We start from the raw sequence: 26,795 nt of genomic DNA on the forward strand, positions 1-26,795 counted from the left end.
GTTTCACTTAGTGGCTAACACCTAAGCTAAATGAGCCAGAGCCTTTAAGCCACCACAGTATTTTTGTTGTTTCACTATACCTATTATAGATATCACAAATTCAAATATACCAATGAACCAACCACTGGTTGGCATAATCACAATAGCAGCTCATGAAAATCAAATAATAATCTCAGCTGCTTTCTATTATTTTCACTAGGAACTATTTGTAATTGTGTACACACAACTGGATCTGGAAAGGAGACTGAAGCACAGAAAATGAATTTATTTTCTGCAAATAAACTGACTAGTGAGCATACCCAGAGATCATGTCTGTGTCTAAGAAAGAAGTACTGTATTACTTCAGAGGAGTTAGCCTTGTCTCTTTCATTCCCCACTCTACTGCCCTACCCCACATCAGTTATTGTCTCTATTGTTTTTTTATTGTATTTATTGAGCAATATGTTTCTCTCCACTCCGCTCTCTTCCTTTGCCCTCCCCTCCAACCCTCTCCCCTGGTCACCATGCTCCCAATGTACTCAGATCTTGTCTTTTTCTACGTCCCATGTAAATTAGATCAATATATGTCTCTCTTGGGGTCCTCTTTGTTGTCTATCTTCTCTGGGAATTGTAGGCTGGTTTTTCTTTGCTTTATATCTCAAAGCAACTTATGAGTGAGTATATATGATATTTGTATTTCTGGGTCTCAGTTATCACACTCAATATGATGTTTTCTAGATCCATCCATTTGCCCAGAAAATTCAAGATTTTATTTTTTTTCTGTTGCATAATATTCCATTCTGTAAATGTACCAATTTTCCTTATCCATTCTTTGGTCGAGGACCACTTAGGTTGTTACCAGGTTCTGGCTATGACAAATAAAGCTTCTATGAACATAGTTGAGCACAGGTCCTTGTGGCACGATTGGGCATCCTTTGAATACATACCAAAAAGTGGTATTGATGAGTCTTGAGGAAAGTTGTTTCCTAATTTTCTGAGAAATCACCATACAGATATCCAAAGCGGCTGTACCAGTTTGCAGTCCCACCAAGACTGGAGGAATGTTCTCTTTACCCCACATCCTCTCCAACATAAGTTGTCATCAGTGTCTTTAATCTTGGCCATTCTTACAGGTATATGATGGAATCTCAGATTTGTTTTGATTTGCATTTCTCTGATGACTAAGGATGTTGAACATTTCCTTAAGTGTCTTTCAGCCATTTTAGATTCCTCTGTTGACAGTTCTCTGTTTAGGTCTATGCCCCATATTTTATTGGATTATTTATTCATTTGAAGATCTTTTTTTTGTTGTTGTTCTTTGTATATTTTGGAGATCAAACCTCTGTCTGATGTAGGGTTGGTGAAGATCTTAACCCATCCTGTAGGCTGTTGCTTTGTCTTGATGACCTTGTCCTTTGCTTTACAGAAACTTCTCAGTTTCAGGAGGTCCCATTTATTAATTGTTTCTCTCAGTGTCTATGCTACTGGGGTTCTATTTAGGAAGTGGTCTCCTGTGCATTCAAGTGTACTTCCCACTTTCTCTTCTATGAGGTTCAGTGTGGTTGGTATTGAAGTCTTTGATCTATTTGGACTTTAGTTTTTGCACGGCGATATATATATATATATATATATATATATATATATATATATATATATGGATCTATTTTCATTCTTTTAGATGTTGATATACAGTTATGCCATCACCATTGTTGAGTATGCTTTTTTTATCATTTTATATTTTTTGTTTCCTTGTCAAAAATCAGTTGTTCGTAAGTATGTGGGTTGGTATCTGGGTCTTTGATTCGGTTCCATTGGTGGTCTTGTCTGTTCTTATGCCAGTACCAGGCTGTTTTCAGTACTGTAGCTCTGTAGTAGAGTTTGAAGTCAGGGATTGTGATGCCTCCAGAAGTTCTTTTATTGTACAAAATTGTTTTGGCTATCCTGGGTTGTTTTTCCATATGAAGTTGAGTATTGTTCTTTTGAGGTCTGTGAAGAATTTTGCTGGGATTTTGATGGGCATTGCATTGAATCTATAGATTTATTTTGGTAACATTGCCGTTTTTACTATGTTAATCCTACTTACCCAAGAGCATGGGAATCTTTCCATTTTCTGATGTCTTCTTCAATTTCTTTCTTTAGAAATTTAAAGTTCTTGTCATATAGGTCTTCCACTTGTTTGGCTAGAATTACTCCAAGATATTTTACAATATTTGTGGCTATTGTAAAGGGTGATGTTTCTCTGATTTTTTTCTCAGCCCGTTTATTATTTGTGTAAAGGATGGCAACTGATTTCTTGAGTTGATCTTGTATCCTGCTACATTACTGAAGGTGTTTCTGAGTTGTAGAAATCTATGGTAGAATTTCCGCGTCACTTATGTAAACTATCATATCATCAGCAAATAGTGAGAGTTTGACTTCTTCTTGTCTGATTTATATCCCCTTTATCTCCTTTTGCTGTTTTATTACTCTAGCTAGGACCTCAAGTACTATATTGAGTAAACATGGAGAGAGCAGGCAGACTTGTCTTGTTCCTGATTTCACTGGGATCTCTTTGAGTTTCTCTCCATTTAGTTTGATGTTGGCTGTTGGCTTGCTGTATATTGCCTTTATTATGTTTACCTATGTTCCTTGTATCCCTGCTCAATCCAAGATCTTTATTATGAAGGGATGTTATATTTTGCTGAAGGTTTTTTCAGTATCTAATGAGATGATCATGTGGGTTTTTTTAAAATTTGTGTATATGGTGGATTACATAGACAGAGTTTTGAATGTTGAATCTTGCATGCATCTCTGAGAAAAAGCCAGCTTGATCATGGTGGATGATTTTTCTGATGTGTTCATGGATTTGGTTTGCCAGTATTTTATTGGGTATTTTTGCATCAATGTTTATAAGTGAAATTGGTCTGTAATTTTCTTTCTTACTAATGTCTTTGTGTGGTTTTGGTATCAGAGTAACTGTAGCTTCATAAAAAAAAAAGTTTGGCAATGTTCATTCTGTTTCTATTGTGTGAAAAAAAATTGAGGAGCATTAATATTACTTCTTTGAAAATCTCTGACTTGAAACCTTCTGGCCCTGGGATTATTTTTGGATGGGAGTCCTTTGATGAATGTTTCTTTTTCTGTTTGATGTTTCTATTTCTTTAGTAGCTATAGGTCTATTGAATTTGCTTATCTGGTCTTGATTTAATTTTGGTATTTCACTTAAGTTTTCCAATTTTGTGGAATACAGGTTTCCAATTATCTGTATTTTCTTCATGTCTGTTGTAATATCCCCCTTTTCATTTCTGATTTTTTTTAATTTGGATATTCTCTCTCTGTCTTTTCATTAGTCTGGATAAGGATTTGTGTATTTTGTTGACTTTCTCTAGGAACCGAATCTTTGTCTCATTGATTCTTTGTATAATTTTCTTGGTTTCGATTTTATTGATTTCATCTCTCAATTTGATTATTTCCTGTCATCTAGTCCTCCTGGGTGAGTTTGCTTCTTTTTGTTCTAGAGTTTTCAGGAGTTCTGATATCTCACTAGTGTGGGATTTTTTTTTTCAGTTTCTTTATGTAGGCATTTAGTGTTATGAACTTTCTTCCTCTTAATACTGCTTTCATTCTGTCCCATAAATTTGATTATGTTGTGTTCTCATTTTCATTAAATTTTAGGAAGTCTTTAATTTCTTTCTTTATCTCTTCCTTGACCCATTGATGATTCAGGTGAGCATTGTTTAATTTCTTTGTGTTTGTGGGCTTTCTGGAATTAGCATTGCTGTTGAATTCTAATTTTAAGCCACGGTGATCCAATAAGATAAATGGTGTATTCCAATTTTTTGTATCTGTTGAGGTTTACTTTGTTATTGAGTATGTGACCAATTTTGAGACAGTTCCATGAGGTGCTGAGAAGAATGTATATTCTTTTATGTTTGGATGGAATATTCTATAGATATCTAAGCCCATTTGAGTCATAACATCTGTGAGTCCCCTTATTTCTCTGTTAATTTTCTATCTGACAGACCTGTCCAGTGGTGAGAATGAGGTGTTGAAGTCTCCCACTATTAGTGTGTAGGGTTTAATGTGTGATTTAAGACTTAGTAGTCTTTCTTTTACATATGAGGGTTTCCTTGTATTTGAGGCATAGACATTCAGTATCAAGATTTCTTCCTCATAGATTTTTTTCTGTGATTAATCCGAAATGATGTTCTTTATCTCTTTTGTTAATTTTAGTTTGAAGTTTAGTTTGTTAGTTATTAGGATCACTACACCAGCTTGTGTGTTAGATCTATTAAGTCTATTTATATTAAGGCATATTAATGACCAGTGATTGCTAGTTCTTGTTATTTTAGTTTTCAATGTCAATGATGTTATTGTGTGGGTTTTTACTTTCTTTGGAATTCGCTACTGTGAGATCATCCATTGTCTGCAGTTTTGTGGATTTAGCTTCCTTGGGTTGGAGTTTTCCTTCTAGTATTTTATATAGGATTGGGTTTGTAATTAAGTATTGATAAAATCTGGTTTTGTCATGGAATATCTTGCTTTGTTCATCTATGGTGATTGAATGTTTTGCTGGGTACAGTAGCCTGGGCTGGCATCCATGGTCTCTTAGTGTCCACATAATGTCTGAACAGGACTTTCCGGCTTGCATTTTTTTCCACTGAGAAGTCAGGTGTAATTCTTATAAGTCTGCTTTTATATGTTACTTAGCTTTTTTCCTTTGTGACTCTTAATATCTTTCTTTAGAGAAGGCAAGCCTGGGTGTGAAAACTAAAGAACCTTTCAAAACTTGGAAATTAAGAGCAAAACATACAAAGGTTTACTAATCTCTAAGGATTTTGATCTTTTTCAGTAGGACCTTTGGCATGAATGATATGCCTCTTGGCGATATGTACTAATCTGTATTATCCACTGATCTAGGCAGAACCCAAGGGGAATGGAAGCATCAACAAGAGACTTCCATCCATTGTGGAAGATGAGGAAGAGGAGGAAGAGGTGGAGGAAGAGGAGACCACATCCCTCTCTCCCATCTATACAAGGGGATCCTCTGTTTCATGCAATAAAAAGATTGGAAATAATAAGAGTTGTCTAGGTTTAAGCCTAAAGCAACTAGCCTCAGGGACAGTACCATTTCACTCACCAATCAGAGTCTCCACTGCCACCTCCCCTAAAACCAAGCAGGAGACTGACCCACCTAACCATGGCAGAAGGAAAGAGAAGCACCTAAAAGTACAGCTTTGCAGCCTGAATACTGCGGGAAGCCCAGATCTCAGTCCAAGGTAAGAATGCACTGGTACAACAGTTTCCCAGGTGAGTGTCCACACCTCTGCACGTGCTCAGAAACAGACTAGCACATGCCTTATAAATTATACAGCTTTTGAGCCTTTCTGTCCCGTAAGTAAGGCTCAATTCTTCAGTTTTCCTGAACCATGGGGACTGTTCTCATCTATATGTACTCACACATGTATACTTGTGCTATGAAAATTGTACTTATAATCATTTAAAGGGGTTCCAGGAAATATTTATCACTTCTTCTTTGTACTAATTTATCTCAACTTCTCATGATGCAACTTATAATTGAATTCACAATAAAAATGGAACTACAGGTTGAAATGATAAATGATTATGGTCTGTTGTCCTTGCCACAATATTCTGCTTGTTATCCATGGAGAACTAAAGCTAGTTTTACTCCTCTTCTATATAATAAAACCGCTTTTATTCGCACTGAAACTAAAGTTACTTTAGAACTGATTAAAGGGAATTGAGATGGTAGAAAACCCATGTTGTGGTGCCAGAAAGGCACTAAAAACCATCAGAATCTCCAACACCTGAGCACCCACATGAGGAAAATATCCCCAGTACTTACTAGTTTCCATGCACCTTTTGAGGTGATTTTCCATCCATTTTTGTATTTACTCTTCCTGGAGTCAAAAGAAGTCATTTGTGTTATTTCTTCCTATAGTGTTGTGAAAATAAAACTCAAGACTTACATATTCTGTCAAAGGCCTCAGCAATAGTAAGGACTGGAAGCTGTATTCAAATTGTTTCTCTACTTGTAAACCAAATATTGACTCTAATATACTCGTTCTTTAGTCACTTGCAAAAAACACATTGTAGCATCTGTGTACAGCACATTAGGCTGAATGGCAAGGGAGCGTGATAACTTTTAATTAGAAAAGTCTTGGAGCTGGAAGAGAAGGGACAGTAGGATCATACACTTGTCCCATGAATGTGTGTTCTTTTACATGGTGAGCATTTCCTGAGCATTTGTAGTAAATGATTGCGGACAGTCATTTTTTTAATTTTGTATCATTTCGTATATATTTCCACAGAATACTTCCATTCAGCAGTAAGCAAATTAGACCCCATTTACCAAGGAAAAAGACTCAACGCCTCTCAGTGATTTAATTTTTTTTGTTTGTTTTTTTTTGGTTTTTTTTTGTCTTAGGGTCATCTTTTATTCATGAGCATGGGTTCTATGAAGGGAATTCAGATGGCTTTCCAGTTATTATGTTGAGGTGCCACCTTGGAGCATTGCCATGTGCCACAGTTGGCAAGAAATCAGTTCTGGGGAGCGTCCACTGTCTTTGGAGTAGGGCTGTGATTGGCCCGTTGGTTGGGTGGACAGTTGGATAGGTCAGTAGGTGATACATATTCCTGACAGACATATCAAATCTATATCTAGGCAGGTACCCAAGTCTTCAAAACTTACTCCCTCCCGCCTCACCACCTAGGCTTCCGTAGATTTTCTCATATGCTAGAATATAGTACCACCATCCACCCATGTGCTTAATTAAGCTCTGACCTCAAAATGATGTAACCAGAGATGCACCATCAGACTGCACCTTTGCCCAGAACCGTCCAGACAAACTATTCCTGAGTTTCCACTAACAGCAATTAGGAAAAACACAGGTACTGTTGTTTTCAGGATTCTAAGATTTGGGGGTGATTTAAACATTTGGGCTGGGGCCAAAGCTAGGTTGAACACATTTGCCTTGTATACATGTTATTCAGTTTCCAGAATAACAACATAATAATAACAACAACAAAAACGTTGAGAAAATAAAAATTTTTAATATTCATATAAATAGTTTTAGGTCTTTGTCTAAAGTTATCATTGAACTTATTTTCTGCGATGTTTCAGTCATTGAGTTAAAATGTTTTCTTCTAGACGGAGGTAAAATGTATGTGTGCTGTGTGTGTGATATTTTGTGTTCTGACAAATAAAGCTTGTCTGAAGATAGGATGGTGGAGCTAGCCAATAGTTAACCATAGAGACCAAACAGGGATGGCATTTAATCCCAGTGCTTGAGAGGAGAAGGCAGGAAGATCACAAGTTCAAGGCCACCCTGGGCTACAAGAGATTGAACTAGTCTAGAAGAGAAATAGATCCCAATGATGGTGGCTCACACCTTTGATCCCAGCACTTGGGAGTTCAACCTTTGATCCTAGCACATGGGAAACTCCCACCTTTAATCCCAACTCTGGGGAGGTAGAGACAGAAATATAAGGTGGGTAGAAACAAAATTTCCCCGTTCAGTCTGAGAATTTGTAGAGGCAGGACCCCTCCGCATTCAGTCTGAGAAATTGTAAAAACAGGACTCCCTCCCCATTCAGTCTGAGAATTTGTAGAGACAGGACTTCTCCCCATTCAGTCTGAAGTTTAGTAAAGGTAAGAAGTTTCTGGTGGATGGCTGCTCTGCTTCTCTAATCTTTTAGGCAAGTTTTATTTGTCAGAACACAAATAAAATATTATACAACACTTATGTGTGTTCTTAGCCTGGTTTTTAAGCCTGAGAATAAATAAGTCTAATTTCTATATCATCAATATCCAACAAAAATAAAATGTAAGCTAAAATGTGAACCACATCTACAGCTTTAAAGTTTCGAGTTTCATATTTTTAAGTGAATAAGCCCTAAGTGCAGTTAACTTTGCTTACACTTCATGCTGTACCATGTGTCCCATACACTGTCATTATAATTAAGAAAAATATAGAAATCCTTAAATGACACACGCTTCTTTTTAAAACTTGTTTTCAAGCTCTGCAGAGCATGTTAAAAACACACAGCTAGCAGTCATGCCCCCAAGCGTTATACCAGAAAGCAGTTACTGTGGGGCTGGCACCTTATGGCATCCGGAATTTAGAAATTGAATACAAGTGTCCTAGAGGTATTCTATAAATTCTGGAATTCATAAAGCTAAGTGCACAGTCAACTAATTTCCTGTACTTGACGCAGGATTGTTGATGGAACTGAAGATGGCAATAGCAGTAAGGAGACTCAGACTTTTGACTTTGGCTCTGAACAAATCAGGTCGGAGCCCAGAATTTCCCCTACCCTTGGAGGTAAGCACCTGTTAATCATCTTTGAGGATGATGTTTTCTCTAATGTGTGGTGTTTGACACTGTAGCCTTTTAATCCTATGAGTTATATAAGACACTTAGTGATTTGACTTGAGTCGGAGCCACTTCCAGGTAACAAAGTAATTGTTTGTCATTGCTCTCTAATCAGGCCCATGCCCACCATTTACCATCCTTGACAGAGTAATCATCAGGGGGTTCCCTATTTTCCTATTATACATCCAGATGAATTCACAAAAACACTACCTAGCAGAAATATCATGTTTGTTTGTGTGCTCCGGAAATGTTGGTAGTCCTTAATCATTTATTTCATGAGAGGTTTTTTCTTCAGGCTATCAGAATAAACAACCTTGAAATGAAGTAAGACAGTTGACTCTGAGACACCAACCTGGAAGGCCGGTGAATTAGTGTGAAGACACCTCCAACTCGAGCCCAATTTGACCTCTTTCCACTTCTGTCAATCTCATCCACAAAATGATCTGTCAATATAATCAGGTCCAGAAATAAGAAATAAACTCTCAGGAAAACAGCTTCATTTAATAAAGACAGGACACTGAAAGGCTGTTAAATACTTGTAGATAAGAAACAATGAAGAAAATTGGTATGTAAGACCTTGGCCCAGTCATTCCCTGCTTCTGACCAAATGTTAAGATCTTTGTATTCCATTCTCCTGCTAGCTAGCCACTCCCTGCATAAGCCCAAACCTGAGGAAGACAAGAGGGAGGAAGCTCCACTCTTTAGTAAATTTAGAATTTTATTGGAAATTAATCCTTTCTAGCACTCACTGCCTCCTGGGAAAACAGAGGGTCCACCTAAGACTTGATGCAACTAGAGAAAGAATAGAGTCTAAGGTCATTAACTCAACTAAATTTTGCATGTTGGCTTTACTTTGGAGCAACAGTCAAGGAAATAATAATTACATCAAACTGTTATGTTTGCCACAAAGGCCAGTTGTGAATCTTAGCAGCAGCGTTTTCCTTGTGACCCCCTGGGGGCCATGTACAGAGAGCCTTGGCTTTTCCACCCACCTCTTAACTTCTTCCTTTTCCTTGTCCCATCATTAAGCCCCATGCTCAAATATTTGAACAAAAATTTTTCTTTATTCTACTTTTTAAATGATTCTCAGATCTGCCTAGACCTGTCCTTCTTCTATTATACCGTGTCCTTCTTCTTCTTATACCGTGTCTGAATTGCCACCAAATTTCTCCTGTCTTCATACTGCTTTTTAATGCAGAGAGAACATTTTAAAAGTATAAATGTATTTGTATGCCTCAACTTCAGTGCTTAAAACCTAGAACTTTTCATATCAGCCTTTATCATGAAATCCAAACCCACTGCCTAATCGTCTTTAAATTTCTTTTCCCTTTGCTGGGTTCTTTATTCACTGATGTCTCCCATAAAGTAGCATTGGCCTATTATATATGATGGGAATGGTCTGTTGACTGTCTGCAAACATCTCTATAAAATCAGCTCTTCTATCTATTTTGATCTGTTCTGAGTGATTTTTCTTCTTTGCAAACAAGTATTCTATTCACAACTGATCAGTGGCAGGCTAATTCTGTCACATCATCAAATCTTTTCCTGACCAAAGACATGACTGATTTGTGCTTCTCACCCTGGACAGAGTAGGGAGAAGTAGAGAAGAGAACTCAGAAATGAGAGCAGTGGAGTGGGAAAAATATGAAGCATGCAAGAGAGATTAGTCCCTGAAACAGGACTGGAATGAAATGTTCTCAGGGGCAAAGCAAATTCCTTTCCCAATGGTCAGTGTGGGCGGCATAGGGAGTGACAATGAGAATGAAAAGACCCAGAGATATAGTGTTAGAACATGCTGATGGTGGTGTGTGGGGACACACGCAGCCAGTGCAGTCCCAACCACTGTGCTGTGAGTCTGCCCCTCAAAGAAGGAAAAGAGATTTGTCTAGTCCTGGGAAGAAAAAAACCCATGAGCTCAGGCAGCAGGGTTGTTTGAGGTGACAGCCTTCCTTCCACACTGAAGCCATCCCAAAGCCTGAATACACACTGTGTTCCTAAAGGCTACTTTGTGCATGCTGCTTTTCAGATGCAGAGATCGGAGCCGCTGTTCTGTTCATCAAGGCTGAAGAAACCAAGCAGCAGATAAACAAGCTCAACAGTGAGGTATGGAGAGAAGTATAACGATATTTCATTTGTATTTTAATAAATAAAGCTTTCCTGAAGATCAGAGAGTAAAACAGCTGCCCTGGTCAGCCTTATAGACGAGGCAGTGGTGACATACACCTTTAATCCCAGTAACCACACTAATTTCCATAGAAACCTGGTGGTAGTGGTGCACACCTTTAATCCCAGCCCTAGACAGGAATATAAGATGGGAGGAGACAGCACTCAGACACAGTCTCATTCTGAGATTCCTGGAGACAGGATTGCCATTTCAGACTGAGGTAGAGGTAGAAGCTAGTGACTGGTTGTTTTGCTTTTCTGACCTTTTGGGTGAAGCCCAATTTCTGTATCTCGGTTTTTATTAATCATGTTACAAAGAAGGATATCAGAATTCTACCTAAAGCAGAAGCACTGTGACATAACAGCCCCCTGTGCCCCTGGACATAACTCACCAGCAAGCTCCATTTCCCCATGTATAAGTAGGGAGACAGGAATACATGCTCTTTAACCCATTGTCCAAACAGAAGTGACAGGCAGACAGCAAAGTGCAGTCCCATCAGTCCCTTATAGCACTCAGCAGAGACAAGTGGAAAAGGAAGCAACATGGCATTGGTGCCCATGCTCACAAAATTCAGCAGAAATACACCAACGAGCCCGAGGGCATTCCCCACTCTCCCCACTCAGGGACCTGTACAGAGCAGAGAGATCTCTCCATGGGTGAGCATCTGGCTTCCTATTCCCCCATAGGTGTTTTTGTAATAGCAACCTCTCTTACAAAAGAAATGGCTTGTCTTCTAGATGTTCTGAAGGGAGCATTTTTTTCTTTTCTTTTTTTTATTGATAAAAAAAATATTCCGCCTCCTCCCAGCCTCCCACTCCTTCCCCCCTTACCCCACTCCTCTCCCCGTCCCCCCACTCCTCCCCCCTCCCCCCACTCCTCTGAAGGGAGCATTTTTAATCTCTTTATTTGATTACTGTTCTCCCCCTTTTCTGTCATAGATCGATGAGCCAGCCTGCCCCAGAACAGGCTTTTAGAGAACACGTTACCTGAATGGACTTGAATCTGACACCAGGCAGGGCCTCTTTGATGTTACAGTGCTTTCCACAACCTTGACAGCACGTAGAAACTTTTGTTTTCAGTATAAGTTACATTCTGAGCAGGCGTCTTATTTAACTGATATCTGTCAGTTTTAATGAGCTAAAGCAAGATTTCTAGTCCATGGGGGAATGTGACTTCTCCTTTTGGCCTAAGTATTGCTTTTTCTCCAACACTCATTTCCTATGTAGCATTTTACCTCTCTTAATCTTAGTATTGTCCTTATAAAAAAAATAATATTTAACAACATTACTAAGATGTATTTGGGTATTATAAAATTCATCCATTTTAAAATATGTGGTGGTTAAGTAAATTTTTGTCTTGTATTCATTTAACCATCACCAAGAGTCAGCTTTAGAATATGGTTTGTCTCTCCAGTAACACCTCTCATTCAGGTTGACATTTCATCTAGGAAACCATGCCTTGCAGAACTGTCGGCCTACTTTCTGATAGTTTTTTGGTTGCTGTCTCAGTTTTAATTGCTTTCCCCCGAACAACAGTAGTTTAAAACACATTCTGGGACATTTAGATGCAAATAATTATTTCGGAAGTAGTGAATGAAGCATGATGGAGAAACAGAAAACAGAAAAGCTTGAGGGTGAAGAGTAAATGTGTGTTGATGAGTTAACTTGTGGGTAATTGGAGGTCAGGCCTCCGGAGGACCTCTGATTGCAGGGACAACTCAAACATGTTCATCCCAGAAACAAAGAAAAGAAGGGCTGAGGGTCTTTAGTAGCCTAGCTATAGAGCAGTCTGGAGAGACTCACATGAAATTTCAGGAAGCTCTGGGATGCTTTTGGACCATGGGATGGACATGTGAAGAGGAAGAGGGGTAAGAGAGTCCAGACTGAAGTTAGAACTCATACGTCATCATCCTGAATAGAACCAGCATGTACTGTTAATTATGAGAATTTTATGAGTGAAATTCCTGTGAACACACAAACTTACAATGATCTGTAATAACAGCCGGACACAGCCCAGGTTTCTCCTAAACTTGGGTTTTCTCTTAGTGAAGATGTGTAGTCAGCTGCCACCTCTCCTTCCATCCCACTGTTTCCGAAGTGAAACAGTGACTAACAAGAGGGGAAGTATCAGGTCAGAAGTGACAGGACAGAGAACTCCCTAACTGGACTGACATTTCTTAAATCATAGTGACTAGTCCAAACTATGTGGGATCCCCCAAATAACATCCCACTGGAAACTACAGAAGAAGCTGGAGAGATGTCTCCAATGTTAGGAATTAGGAACACTGGCTGCTCTTTCAGAGGACCCAGGTTTGGTTCCTGCCACACACAAGTGCACCTTTCAACTGCTGGCAAGTGTAGTTCCATATGTTCCAGGACCTGTCCCAGCCTCTGTAGGTACCAGGCACACATGGTATGCAGACTAAAGATCTAAGATTTAAAAATAGAATGCTTTATAAACAGGAGGGGGAAAGAGCAACTAGACATATTGTTGGTAATCTGAATATCAGCATTCCTTTGCGCAGTTTCACGTTAGAAAGTGCCTGTCTACTGCCATACTACCCATATTGCCAGTGGACTTCTTCCCACTCCCATTTGACACAAACACGAAAGAGTTCTAAATGTTTGATCTATTTCTTAACTGAATCTTAGAGTCAGTGATTCTTCTTGGGAAAGGAAGCTTATCTCTTCCTAGTGTGGACACTGTCCAAGTCAGGCTAAAGAATTATTGCTGTATTATTATTCTTTGATAATATGGCCCAGCAGTCTGTGTAAACAGAGATCCATTTTGAAAACAAAGGAGCCTTGCAATTCTAGATATTCCTCATTGTTCTTCTGTTGAGAAATACTTATTGAAGTAAGAAGGACAAGATAAAATTATTGTGGACCAATCACCACCTTCCAAGGATTAGATTTCCTTATAGTAAAATATTTGATTTCCTCACAGTTGTAGTTTAATTGAAACATAAAATATATAAGCAACTTTACCCTTTACACATAATTTAATTTATATAGCCTTGACCCTGTTTGTAGTGTACTAAAAGCCAATAAGCCATGTACAGTGAGAATACAAAGTAATTTCAAAATGTGCACATATGTTTTCCTCACACCTCCTAAGAGTCATATTACTGATGTAGGACAAAACAAAACAATCAAGTCAACACCTAAGGTTCTGCTTTTTATAAATCCTACTTTTTGTAGATTGAACTGGTTGATTGTTTTACTTTTACTTTATACTTTGGTTACTCTCAAGCAAGAAATGTATTGGTAGTAAATGTGGAATTTACTGCATGACTCTTGTTTGTTACCAAAGTGCCAGACAACGGTATAGAGACTGTGGAGCAGACTGCAGGCACCAGGTGACAGCCAAAGCATTGATGAATCTGCATCTGATATTTGCTCTAAGATTTAGCACACAGGGTGATCTGGAGCAATGACTCAGTGGTTAAGAATACTTATACTCTTCCAGAGGACCCGGGTTCAGTGCCCACCACCTATGTTAGCAGCTCATGAACCCTTATAGCCTCCTGAAACTGTAGCTCCTGAAGATTTGATGCTGTCTTCTAGTCAATTTGGGTACCTGCATGTGCACGTGCACACACTCACATACATACACATGTACACACATGCATGCACACACAAGAATACAATGAAATAAATTATATGTTTATAATTCATACATAGGTATGAGATTGTTTCCATTGTGTACATTTCATAATTAACTGATTAAATACATTTTAAATGTCAGAAAAGGCACAACATTGGCACTAACTTCTTTTCCCAGAACACTTGAGGAAATTTTTAAAGATGTAGGGCAGGCACCAGTATTAAACTGCTTTAGATTCAGTGCCCATGCTTGATAGTGCAGGGAAGCTGTGAAAATTCTTTGACAATTTCAATAAAAAGTCACTTCAGGGGCCATGGGCTGTAAGAGTGAAACACTACATTTCTGAATGGGTTTCAGGTAAATGCTACATGTGCTCTAGTTTCTCAAATCTGGCTGACCCAGAAAGACATCATAGCAGTGTTGAAGGAAAAACTGCTTGAGCACAAAACATAAACACTTCTGAAAAAAAGAAGCTGCCCTGGAGGGAACCAATGCTGAGGGTCACACTCGTTCTCTTCTACAAGGTGGCTGTCTTCCCTGGTCTTGTACTGTTTTTCCCTTAGCGGGTAAGTGTTGTGGAGACCGCCTGTTTTGTTCCAGGCTGCACCAAAATAATCACATAGAAACTGTATTATTTGCAAATTGTTTGGCCAATACCTTAAGTGTATTTCTGGCCAACTCTCATACCCTAAACTAGCCCATCTCCCTTAATCTGTGTATGACCATGTGGCTGTGGCTTACCGGATAAATTTCTGGCATCTGTCTTCAGTAAGGCTACATGGCTTCTCCCTGACTCTGCCTTCTTTTTCCCAGCATTCGGTTTAGTTTTCTCCACCTAACTAAGTTCTGCCTTGTTATAGGCCAAAGAAGTTTCTTTAACCAATAACAACAACAAATAAACAGAAGGACCTCCCCATACCTTTTCCCCTTTTGTTTAAATAAAAAAGAAAAGTTTCAATTTTACATAGTAAAATTACATATAAAAAACAGGTGTCAAGCAAAATGACAGTTACAATATTTATATCGATTTTATCTTTTATCATAACTAAGGAAAACTATAATTGTAACTATCTATTCTTTAACTCCATCAAAAATCCTAGAAGGATATAATATTACCTAAGTTAACAGAAAGTGTATAGAAAGTGTATTGTAAGCAACTTCAAAACTCTAGAAATGACAAGAGATACCTTGCTGCCTGAAAAGTCACCCAAAGTTCTTCTGTATCTTTGGTACATCCAGTCTTCAGCCCACAGGTCCATAGTATCCAACTGACTTTTCCATGAAGCAGGAAATTTTAAAGACAGTTCCACCTATATTGGCAGTTCATCAGTCACTTTCTTCTGTGTCCTGCAGAATGTCTTGGAGACTCTTTAATGAATCAGAAACCCCAAAGGACAGTCTTACCTTTATTCAAGTTCAGCAGTCTTTCTTTTATCTGTGGGTCCTACAAGTCCAGTTCATACAGCATGACATCAAGCAGTCCAGGCAAGAGTAGTTTCTTGCCCAACTGGCTAACCACCTCCATAAGGAACCTCTTCAATGTCCATCATCCTCTTGACATAATTGGTGCTGCCAAGAGCAGATGTGTCTCATGTCATGAAAAGTCCTAAGTTATTAAAACCTTTAAATGCCATATTCTGAAGCTCTCTGAAAGATTTGAAAAATACCTGTCTAACTGAAATATATTTCTGTATATCTAGAAAACCTAACTAACATTACTACAAGCTTGACTATTATAGATGATTATCTATTAAACTATATTTCTTAATTATACATTACATTTCTAAATGAGCTGCACAAACACAATATCTTAATCAAGACCAGAAATATACATATAACAAAATTGACCTTAAATTTGTATCAATAAAGCAAGATCCATACCAATGCAAATCTCTACAGCATATCAACATTTAAATGTAAACAGACATTTATAAACAATCATTTAGGGAATTTGTGCATAGTTCTCTCCAAACTACTTCCTTCTTTTTGTTGAGCAAAGTAATTTTTGGAGGTGTTCATGGGTGGCCTTGGTCCATCAAACCACATTAGTCTGGAAGAGATCCACAGATTCTTATCTTCTGTGGAAACAAAAGAAGAACCTCTTTTCCAAACCAATATATCCTTAGACCTATATTTTGAAATTAAGATACCTTTAAAGCATATGTGTTGGTTTAGCTTAACAGTCCCCAGAACCAAATGTCTCTCTGCAGTCAAAAATTTCAAAAAAACAAAACACAATAATGTACAATGCTGATTGGTCAGTAACCAGGCAGGAAGTATAGGCAGGGCAACCAGGAAGGAAGTAGAGGCATGACAAAAGAAAGGAGAATTCTGGGAGAAGGAAAGAGTCAGTCTACAGCTGACACAGAGGAAGCCAAACACAGAACAAGCAAGATGAGACTGCCTCACTGATAAAAGGTACCAAGCCATGTGGCGAACATAGACAAGAATAATGGGCTAATTTAAGATGTAAGAATTAGTTAATAAGAAGCCTGATCTAATCAGCCAACCAGAATTTTATTAAAGTACAGGTGACAAATCTTTACAAAGTACAAGGCCATTGTCCCACAGCAGGTAAAAAGATCTACAATAGGAGTTTGTATGTGAACTTAACGAATGTATGGAGGATGTAGACACCAAATGTGAAGTATGGTGGCCTCTTGAATACAAGAGAACTGGATACTGGTTCCTTTTGTTTGGTTCCTAACAGGTACTTACACTATATCCTTGCCTGTGGTTTGGTCATTTATCTCTCTTCTTTTCAGAACTGTTACTTTCCAACTTTCCCCCAGTTTATTTGGGCTCTCTTTTCATTATTAACTCTCAAGAGTTCTTTATGATTTACAGAACCAAATCCCTTATGAAGCACATGGTTTCTGATTTTCTCCTCTCATTTTGTAGATTGACATTTGACTCCCCTGAAACACATGAGTATTAATTGTAGAGAAAGCCAACCTGTCTTCATTTTTCTTCTTATATTTTTGGAGTCATATCTGTGAGAAATCCAGTGTAGTGAATATTTATTCCTCTCTTTTCTTCTCAGAATTTTATACTGTAGTCTCTTGGGCTCGTGCCTTTGATCTATTTTGGATTAAGTTGTATATATTGTATGAGTTTTGCATTTAGCCTCATTTGTACAAAACACTATTTCCAGCTGAGAGGCCTGAAAATGATGTTCATAAATCAGTGGATTATGAATGTAATGACTAGTGCATGTGTTACTCTTCTGGTTGCTATAACCAAATATCTGACAAGAAACCATGCTAAGAAGGGACATTTGTTTGGTTTGGAGTTCATGAGGAAGGTACAGTAGCAACTGAGTGAGGTGACCATTACACTGCATTCACAGTCAAAAGGCTCAGGAAATTAATGCTGTTGCTCAACCTGCTTCTTCTATTCACTCAGGGTTTCAAGTCCATAGGACACTGACAGCCACATGTAAAATGGATCTTTTCTCTTTAAGTAGTTTTTCTAGAACTACTTAAACACATAAACATACCAAAGGATCATTTCTATTGCAATTCTAACTCCAATAAAGCTGACAATTAAGATTAACTATTGCAGTTTACCTCAGAACATAATTTTTTTTACTTAGAGTCTTTCTAGAAAACTCAGCATAGTCTCAAACTTATGGTCCTTCTGCTCCAGTCCCCTGAGAGGAAGGAGTGCAGGTGTGTACTACCATACCTAGCTATTTCTGGCCTCAAAATTATATTATGCTGACTATGTCTATCTGTATCCCAGCTCTTTGCTGTCTTTATTACTTTGCTTTGTAGCAAGTTCCAAAATGGAAAGATAAGTGTCCTCAATTTTCAGTCTCCTCTTTCAAGATAGCTTTGGTAGTCCAGGACTTTGTGCCAACTTTAGAAACATCTGTTTCTACAAAAAGGAGAGTATGCTTTCTTTTGTAATGTTATTTTATTTATTATTTTAAATTTCATACATGTATACAATCTATCTTGATCACATTAGTCTCAACTAATCTCAGAATGACTGATCAAATCTCATCTCCCTCCCAACTTCATCCACACCATTATTTATTTACTTACATATGAATTTAACCCACTGAGTCCAGTCCGTGTTCCCCATATATATACATTGCCATGGTATCATCCTACTGTAGCCACAATCCCAAAGAACTTGTCCTCCTCCAGCAGCCATGACATGCTAATAGTTCCTGAAATGGGGTGGAAATTTGTGAGCCCCTCCCCATACCATGCTGAAATTTAAAAAAATTGAAAATTTCATATTTCAAAATTATTCAGCCCCATTCTTCCTCCTAACTTCTAGATCCACTTCTACCTCCTGCCCCTTATATAAGGTCCTCTTCTTTTATTTCATCCCCTTCAACTTCAATTTACACTGCCCATATGATCCTGGGTATGGGGACATCCATTTGAGCATAGTCCACTTACCAGTACCCATACCCGTAAAGAAAACCGACTGTCCCTCCCTAAGCAGCTACTAGCTGTCCACAGCTCCCCAGTGAGGAGGGTTCTTGTCAACACCTTCCTGCTCCATGATAGAATGTGACCCTCCCTCCCCCAGAAGCTACCTACTGGCCTCTGCTCCCCAGTGAGGACAGTTCTTCTCAATCTTCTCAACACCTTCCTGCTCTGTGCTATAATGATGAATGACTTGATCTTGTACTGGTTTTATGCAGGCACCCAAAGCTGCTGAATCCATGAGTGTGAAGGCCCCATTAAATAAAAAAAAACACTCCTTTTCTTGAGTCCTCCCTGACCTCTGGCTGTTATAATCTTTCTGCACACTCTTTCATGATGGCCCTTGAGCCTTGGGAGGAAGTGTAATATTGATATCCCATTTGTGACTGAGGACTCTGCTGACGTTTATTCTCTGCACTCTGAACAGCTGTGAGTTTCTGTGTTAACCACCATCCACTGCCCAAAGAAATGTAATCTCATGACTTCTGAGATCTGTACTATTCTACAGGTAGATAGACAAATTTACAGGACAGTTTGATGCTATATCCAATTAGCAGAATAATAAGAGTGAGTTCACTTTGGTCTTGACCAGCAACTGCTGTGTTCCCATGTAAAACAGCCATGTCAGATCAAGAAGACAACACTTCATGACACTTCTCTCTTAGCCTACAACTCTTAGGTTCTTCCTGTGATGTTTCCTCAATTTTTGGAAGTAAGTATATTGCCCATGAGCCTTAGTGAGGAATACTCTCATCTGAAGATCTTCTCATTCATGAACTAAGGATCTCATTATGTATCTAGGGTTTTTCCAAGCAATATTTTAAATTTTTCAATTCCCAGCTTCAGACCTACATGCTTCACACATACTAAGTTCTACCATTCCTTTGGTTCTACCATAGATGAAACTATTCTTAGTAGTTTTGGGGTAGTTCTGGACCTTAAAAGTTCCCCAGACCTCTAGTCAATGTATTTCTTATAAAAGACTCACACGGAGAGATGAGCAGACTCCTTGTTAGACTTTGAAGCACGTATACTCTATGAAGGAATACAGTAGTATATTGTTTGCCATCTTTTTCTGAGAAGACAAACAGGAAAAAATCAAACATTTACATTTTTTTTCCTGTATTGAATGGGAAGGCAGATAACCTGTAAGGAAACATCTTTTTATAAAATTACTTCAGCTAAGTGAAACTGTATGATTGAATATACTGAGACCTGAATCCCATTGCATTTCTCATCTTCCCCTTCAAGGCCATGCCTGCCAACATCACAGTAAGAAAGCTGCCAGGAGCCATGTGCACACAGCTTAACACCACCTAGAGATTCACCAACAGGACAGAGAACAAGAGGGGTTATCCAAAGGATGCAATTCTGTAGAACTGGGTATTAACTACAGGAACTGAGAGCCGATTGGGCTACCATGAACTGGGAGGATGGGGTGGTAGGCAAAGGACACAAGGTTTCAGTTGGACAAAGAAAGGTGATCAGGGAATGTACTGTTTGGTTATAGTTAAGCATGGGATTTTGTGTGTGTGTGTGTAGTTAAGCATGTGAGATTCATATGTATGTATGTATTATTTAGGTCCTACATCATAGTACTTCTGGGAAAATTATGCAGTGGAAGGAGGGAGACAGGTAAAAATGCATCAGTGGAGCTGATTAAACACAACAGTAGTAAACAATGTACTTTAGAAATATAGGCCAACAAGGAAAGAGAAGTTCTAAGGAATCCTGGACGTGAGTGAAATAAGGAAGTGTGGTAAATTGGTGGTTCCTTTCTTCAGTGTGTGTCAAGGTCAATGCAGTGTGTGGATCATCGCTCTGGGCAAGTTTGATGCCCTATGCTGTGTAACAAGAGGGGATGTCTGCGGAACAGTAGAGACATTTCCAACATTCCTTCCCGGTCCTAGTGAACCGAGACTTTAATGCATGATCCTGGCACAAAAATAAAAGAGGGGAATCTTTGGATGCTCTGGTGCAGGAGTAGAGAACTGAGTCTCTTGGGAGCACAGATAGTTCTTTTCTCCCTCCCTTTTTCTGATGGGACTTGGAGAAAAAAGGAAATGTTAGTGTGAGCACTTTGCTGGAAAGATGGTGATGGTGAGCTGCTTTGGCCAACAGGTTTAAATTCAAGACTGCTGGATTTTCATCCAGGAGAAGAAAGAGGGGGACAAAGAATAGGAAGGAAGAGGAAGAATGAAAAAAGAAAAAGTGAATGGACAAAAACATACATATGGAGAATACACATCAAATAATGTTCATTTTATACATTCTCTCTACCTTAATCAGAAGTCCACATCGACATAGCCTCCTAATGTACAAAGTTTCACAAAAACAAAAACAAATATGATAGAAAAGAGGTGGGGCTTAGGAAGACCCTTATGTTTTCTAATATGAGTGACAAAAATATAAGGGTTTTAGGTTGCTGTTGGGGTAAGAAGAAAACTTGCCTTTGTCTGGTCAAGATGATTTTTTGACTGTATTACTTCACTTCACAGTGCTCTGGCACTAAGTTCTATGCTGAAGACACAGCTCTGTAACTGGACAATCCCACACAGAAAGCAGCCTCAACAGTCTTCATCGGCAATTCTATTTTTCTTAATCAGGTGGCGACTTGAATTCTACCACGTTCAAAAAATAAACTCTTTGTTTCTTATGCTTGATCAAAGCTACTGTCTTCTGTATCTTAGAATAGACTCAGCAACCCAGCAGGGGCCAGCACACACCACTGCAATAAAATGTATTGTGTCTTCTGTGGAAGTCACTGCCCCCGTCAGTGTCATCCTTGTTTCCGCCTTCAGGAGATGCTGTCTCTTTCTGTGGCAACTGACTTTGTCCTTGAAAAGAGATTATTTCCCTCATGGAACTTTAATAGGGTCCCAGGGCGTGTCCCTGGGCACACAATGATGGAAATTTTCCCTCACATCACTTGAAAGTTCTATTTTTCTTGACTTCTCTGTTGTTTTTAGTTCCAGCTAAGACAGTAATTTGCCTTTTGGAACAGTTATATGTGTTGATGTTCCTGGAGTCACTGGAGTCCACGGGTTCCCTTCAGAGTTTATGGACTCAAGGTTTTCGTGATTGTACAGTGTAAGTTAGATGTCAAGAACACAGCTCTGAATAAAAGGGAAATTTTCATTTTGAAAGCTAGAAATGCATTTATTCTGAATAATAGTGTTTACCCTATAGCAAATCTTTTGTTGTTGTTTATATAATTTTCTTTGAAGAGAATTTACTGTTTAATAATTCTGGAATTGTTTCCTGAGATTACACTATTTGCTTATCTGATATTGAATTGACAGTCTATATAAATCTTATCCATGAGCAATGGTCTGTGTCACTGTGCTCTGTGGAGAATTCTAAACACATTAGCAGGCACTTCCTAGCTCCTTTAGAATCAGCACAATAACATACTGCAGCAAAAGATAAGGCCTGAGTTCTAGACCAAACATGTCTCTTATGAAATGAGTAATCTTAAAAACATCATCTGGGAGGAGAAGAGATGGTTCAGCAACAAAGACAGCAATGGACTATTGCAATGGATAGGAGTTCAATTCCGAGCACCTATGTCAGGGGCTCATAACCACCTGTACCTCCAGTTCCAAAGGATTTGATGCTCTCTTCTGGTCTCTGAGGTTACCACACACATATGCATACACAGACACACACAGATACACACACACAAACACTTGTCGTTTTTATAAAACATTTATTTCTGGGCCTCAGTCTTCTGTTTCACACACTGAACAGTGCCTGTCTTAATGTTTTTGGTTAGTTTGATTATAAAAATGTTGCATTATTATATTAGTTAAAATTTTCACTGAATTCTGTAATGCCTAATATACCTAAAGTTTAAAAACAGTCTGCCAATTCTCTGTCTTTATCCAGTTCTGAATGAAAGGTCAGGTGGGCTATTTTAGTTAGGGTTTTTATTGCTGTGAAGAGACACTATCACAGCAAGTCTCATAAGGGAAAACATTTAACTGTGGTGGTGGTTCCTTTACAGTTCAGAGGTTTAGTTCAATATCATCAATGGAAGGAAGGACAGCATGCAGGCAGACAAGGTACTGAAGATGTAGTCAAGCTTGCAGGAGAATTGTCTTTAATCTGTCAGTCATGTTTTAAATAAACGCTGATTGGCCAGGTAGGAAATATAAACGGGAAAACCAGACAGGAAATAGAAATGATGTAATGAGAACAGAAGAATTCTGGGAAGGAGGAAGTTGATTCCTCCCACTCCTGCCCAGACCACTGAAGCAGCAGGATGTGATCTGCCCCACTGAAAAAAGGTACTAAGCCACATGGCTAACATAGATCAGAAAAATGAGTTAATCAAGATGTGAGAGTTAGCCAATGAGAGACTGGAGCTAATGGGCCAATCAGCTTATAATTTATGGAGACCTATGTGTGATTTTCTTTGGGGCTTGCTGATTGTGGGGAACTGGGCAGGACAAAAATCCCCAACAAACAAGCAGGCCCCCATTCATGTTACACAAGCTTCCTACATCTTGAGGAAGGGATTGGTCGTACTCGGTATGGCTTGAGCACATATGAGAGCTCAAAGCCCACCTCCACAGTGACACACTTCCTCCAACATGACCACGCCTACTCCACCAAAGCCACACCTCCTAGTCCTGCCACTCTGTTTGGGGACCATTTCCTTTCCAACCACCACCTAGGTATCCTGTCTGAAAGCTCAGCTAATCCACCAATTCAGATGAGTTTGATTCGGAAATGGGCTCACTGACCACAGAGAGAGCTGTTCAGATGTCCTTTCAATAATTCCATTTGGTGGCAGAATATATCCTAAAACGCTGGTAGTGGAGCTGAGGATTCTACAGAACCATCAGCTCATCTGTGGGACAGGGATTCTGTCACACTGAGTGGTGTGAGCCACACATGCAGAACTGGAGAAACTGCCAGGTCCTTTATACTCACCCTTCCTCTCCACAGGGAGATTGGTAGGAACTGTTCCATTTCCAGAAGTTGCAGATCCACAGAAGACAAATGAGAGAAACATCTATTTGCTTCCCTACAGTTTCATACCAACACAAAGAGTTTGGGTCTTGAAATTTCAGCCACTATGTTAACAGCTGGTGGCCTGAACCACAGAATGACTTCTTTCTAGACATTTCTAAATGCTTAAGATGAGCAGTTCCACCTCCTGTTTGGACTGCAAAGGAGAGCTGGCTTCAGAACGCTCTCACCAGAAGTGGATTGGATGAATTAGGAATGTGTAGACAATGAAAATAAAGTTGTCTAAGCAAACAAAAGGAACTGACTGGGGAGAGAAGAGGGAGAGTAAGAGATTTAAAGGGTATATCCATCATAAAATGCACATTTGCACAAAGACTGGATTATATAGATAATTTTTGAATGTGTGTGTGTGAGAGAGAGAGAGAGAGGGGAGGGGGAGAGAGAGAGAGAGAGAGAGAGAGAGAGAGAGAGAGAGAGAGAGAGAGAGAGAGAGAGAGAGAGAAACCCGTCCCAAGCAGCAGTCTTTATTTTGGTAGCATGGATGTTGAAACTGACTGTTCTGTTTGGGTGCTGATGGTGTTCTAGGGCTTCAACTGAGACATTTGTGGGTTGTGATGGTAAAATCAAATAACAGCAACACTATCATAAGATATAAGGTATTAAAGTAGAGATGGCAATGCATTACAAGATTGTGAGTGCTGGATAATTCAAAGAGTGGAAATTTGTGTTTACCCTGTTTGAGATGATACAAACTTCCTTCAGAAACCTCAGATTGGAACCACAGTCAGCCTTCCAGTGGACTCTGAGGTTTTGTTGCTGTTACCTTAGTCTAAATCTAATGTTAAGAAAACAACTCTGTCAATGGATTTTATTGTGTTTTAAATGAATACTTGTCTGTGGTTTTTGCGTTTAAGGAACTGTGTCTCCTTTGAGAAACGGATAAGTGCAAAGTGATTCACCTCTACATTGAGTGAAGCAGACACAGTGCAATCTGGGCTACACTGAAGGATAAGCTAGTTAGCTGGGAGATCCCAGGGAACTTGGGTGTTCACAGTGCTTGCTTCTCGTTAGCCACTTCACAGTCTCTTTCTCTTCATCTCATTTGGTAACTTTCATTTTTCCCAAGAATTCTCTTAACAGAAAATCTGGTAAGAGGTCTCAGCACCTTCTACTTCTTGAAGGTCCCTTTGCTTCTGGACCTCTAGGCACAAGACCTCAGCCCCCCTAGAAAATGTCAAGCTAGAGAGCTGCTGTGCAGTCCCCACACTGAACAGAGGCTCAATGTGTCTGGTGCTTTGCACTTGGTATCTGCCCTCTGGATTGATCGTTGGGTGATATCTGTGTACCTGTCTGTATTTCTTCCGCTTTTAGAGAGTGGAAGCTGTCATTGGTGTTCAAGGCCACAGAACCTCTCCAATTCTTTGCAATGATATCCCAGCTGATGATTAAGACCCCTAAGCACACTCATCTCTGCAAGGTCAGCATATAAATCCACTCACTCACCTTGCGCTTGGTTAGCTCTAAGTTGGAGTGCCCCTCTTACTAAGAAATTTCCCTTCTGTCTTCAGTGCTCTGAAACCTTCCAACGCTCTGTACCTGTGATCATTGTTGATGGCTTTGCTTTCTCCACACAGGTGACAACATTGGCTCAGGAGGTTTCCCAACTAGGGAAAGATATGAGGAACATCATTCAACTTCTGGAAAATATCTTGTCACCTCAGCAACCATCAAGAGTTTGCTCTCTGCATCCCACTCCGATGTGTTCTTCCAGAGAAAGCTTACAAACTAGGGTGAGCTGGAGTGCTCACCAGCCCTGCCTGCATTTTCAGGCAGGTGGAGCACAACTTTATCATGGTAGTGCCACCTCTGACATCTGGAGTGTGGATCCCTCCTCTTTGTGCGACAGCCCTCAACGAACTGAAACTCATGAGCAAACCCCAGCAGATAGTGAACTGCTTCATTCTCCAAACCACTGCCACGTTATCCAGGAAGGTCATTTGCAGTTCCTAAGGTGCATCTCCCCCCATTCTGATACCACGCTGACACCTTTGCAGTCCATCTCAGCCAGTCTCTCCTCCTCTGTCTGCTCCTCTTCAGAAACATCCTTGCACCTAGTTCTCCCAAGTAGATCAGAAGAAGGCAGCATCACCCACAGACCTGTGAGTTCCTTCAGTTTGGAAAAATTACCAGGCTCTTGGAACCGAGAAGCGTCTACAGAACCATTGGAGAACTTTCCAGTGGAAGTTATCACAAGCACAGTAGAAGCAAAGGACAGCAAAGCCATAAATGTATGATATCAGCACCTAGTGGCAGCTTTCGATGTCAGACGGCTGCTGCAGGACAGCTCTAGTTTGCCTTTTGGGCCTCTAGTAGGCATGGAGCGAAAGCAATGTTGGGAATTCTGCAGAAAAGAGGTCAGGGAGCCAGGCAAAGGCAGAACCACCTCTATACTGTAGCAAACAATTTCTAGATCTTAGAAGAATCAACCCTTTTTCTGTACAAGTATTAATTTACTAGTCTGTTTGGCAGACTTTGGATAATCAAAGACCCTGAGGGTCTGAGTAGATAGAAATCCCAGACAAAGACTTTGGGAACCAGTTTTGAAGTAAGTGGCTTTTGTGAAGTGCAGCAAAGGTTTTTCCTGATTGTCATTTCTGAACAATATCCATAGCATGGTTAGCCTTGCGTGCATGGCTCCTGCTGATCTATTTTCCCCTTTTTGAAGGCAGAGGAACAATTATCACTGCATGTCATCTCCTAGACAATCAGTAAAATAGAACTGGTGGCCTATAGTGCTTAGCTAGCTGCACATTATTTGCCATGTAAATGAATACGTCTTTATTTATTAAAAAATTATTTTTATAATCTTGTTATGAGATATGTATTTAAACTACTTAAACTATTTATAAAGAAACAACTGTTTTCTTTTCATTTTGGTAAAAAAAAAAAGCTTTGTGTTTTAACAAGAAATGCACTATGGTTATGTATAGTAAATCAAAAATTATAATTAAGAGGTTGTAGTTTCGAAAAGAATCCCCTTTTATCTGCATGCAGTTTAGAAAACAGTAAAAATAATGCACCTTCACACTTCTGGGCTACGAAAGGACAGTGGGATCATATTTTCTTAACAAAATAGAAACATGGACTCAGCGTGAAGTCCATGAGGTTTGGTCTGTTTGTGGAGAGGACCCCTCATTGCTGCTAACTCATGCCATTCTGTGGACCCCAGCATTGTATTCTGTGCTGTAA

At 39.3% G+C, this 26,795-nt stretch overlaps 1 protein-coding gene across 1 annotated transcript in view; it reads left to right on the forward strand.

Moving 5' to 3' along the window:
* Kcnh8 (potassium voltage-gated channel subfamily H member 8) overlaps positions 1 to 26,411 on the forward strand; it is a 458,944-nt gene extending 432,533 nt beyond the window's left edge. Inside the window, exons 13-16 of the mRNA XM_075978951.1 lie at positions 4,879 to 5,237; positions 8,197 to 8,303; positions 10,381 to 10,457; positions 25,181 to 26,411. Coding sequence (XP_075835066.1) covers positions 4,879 to 5,237; positions 8,197 to 8,303; positions 10,381 to 10,457; positions 25,181 to 25,840 — 1,203 coding nt within the window. The 3' untranslated portion in view covers positions 25,841 to 26,411. The remainder of the gene's footprint in view (positions 1 to 4,878; positions 5,238 to 8,196; positions 8,304 to 10,380; positions 10,458 to 25,180) is intronic.
* The last annotated feature ends 384 nt before the right edge of the window (positions 26,412 to 26,795 follow it).

The sequence above is a fragment of the Microtus pennsylvanicus genome, chromosome 7 (genome assembly GCF_037038515.1).
Source record: "Microtus pennsylvanicus isolate mMicPen1 chromosome 7, mMicPen1.hap1, whole genome shotgun sequence".
NCBI classification, from domain to species: Eukaryota; Metazoa; Chordata; class Mammalia; order Rodentia; family Cricetidae; genus Microtus; species Microtus pennsylvanicus.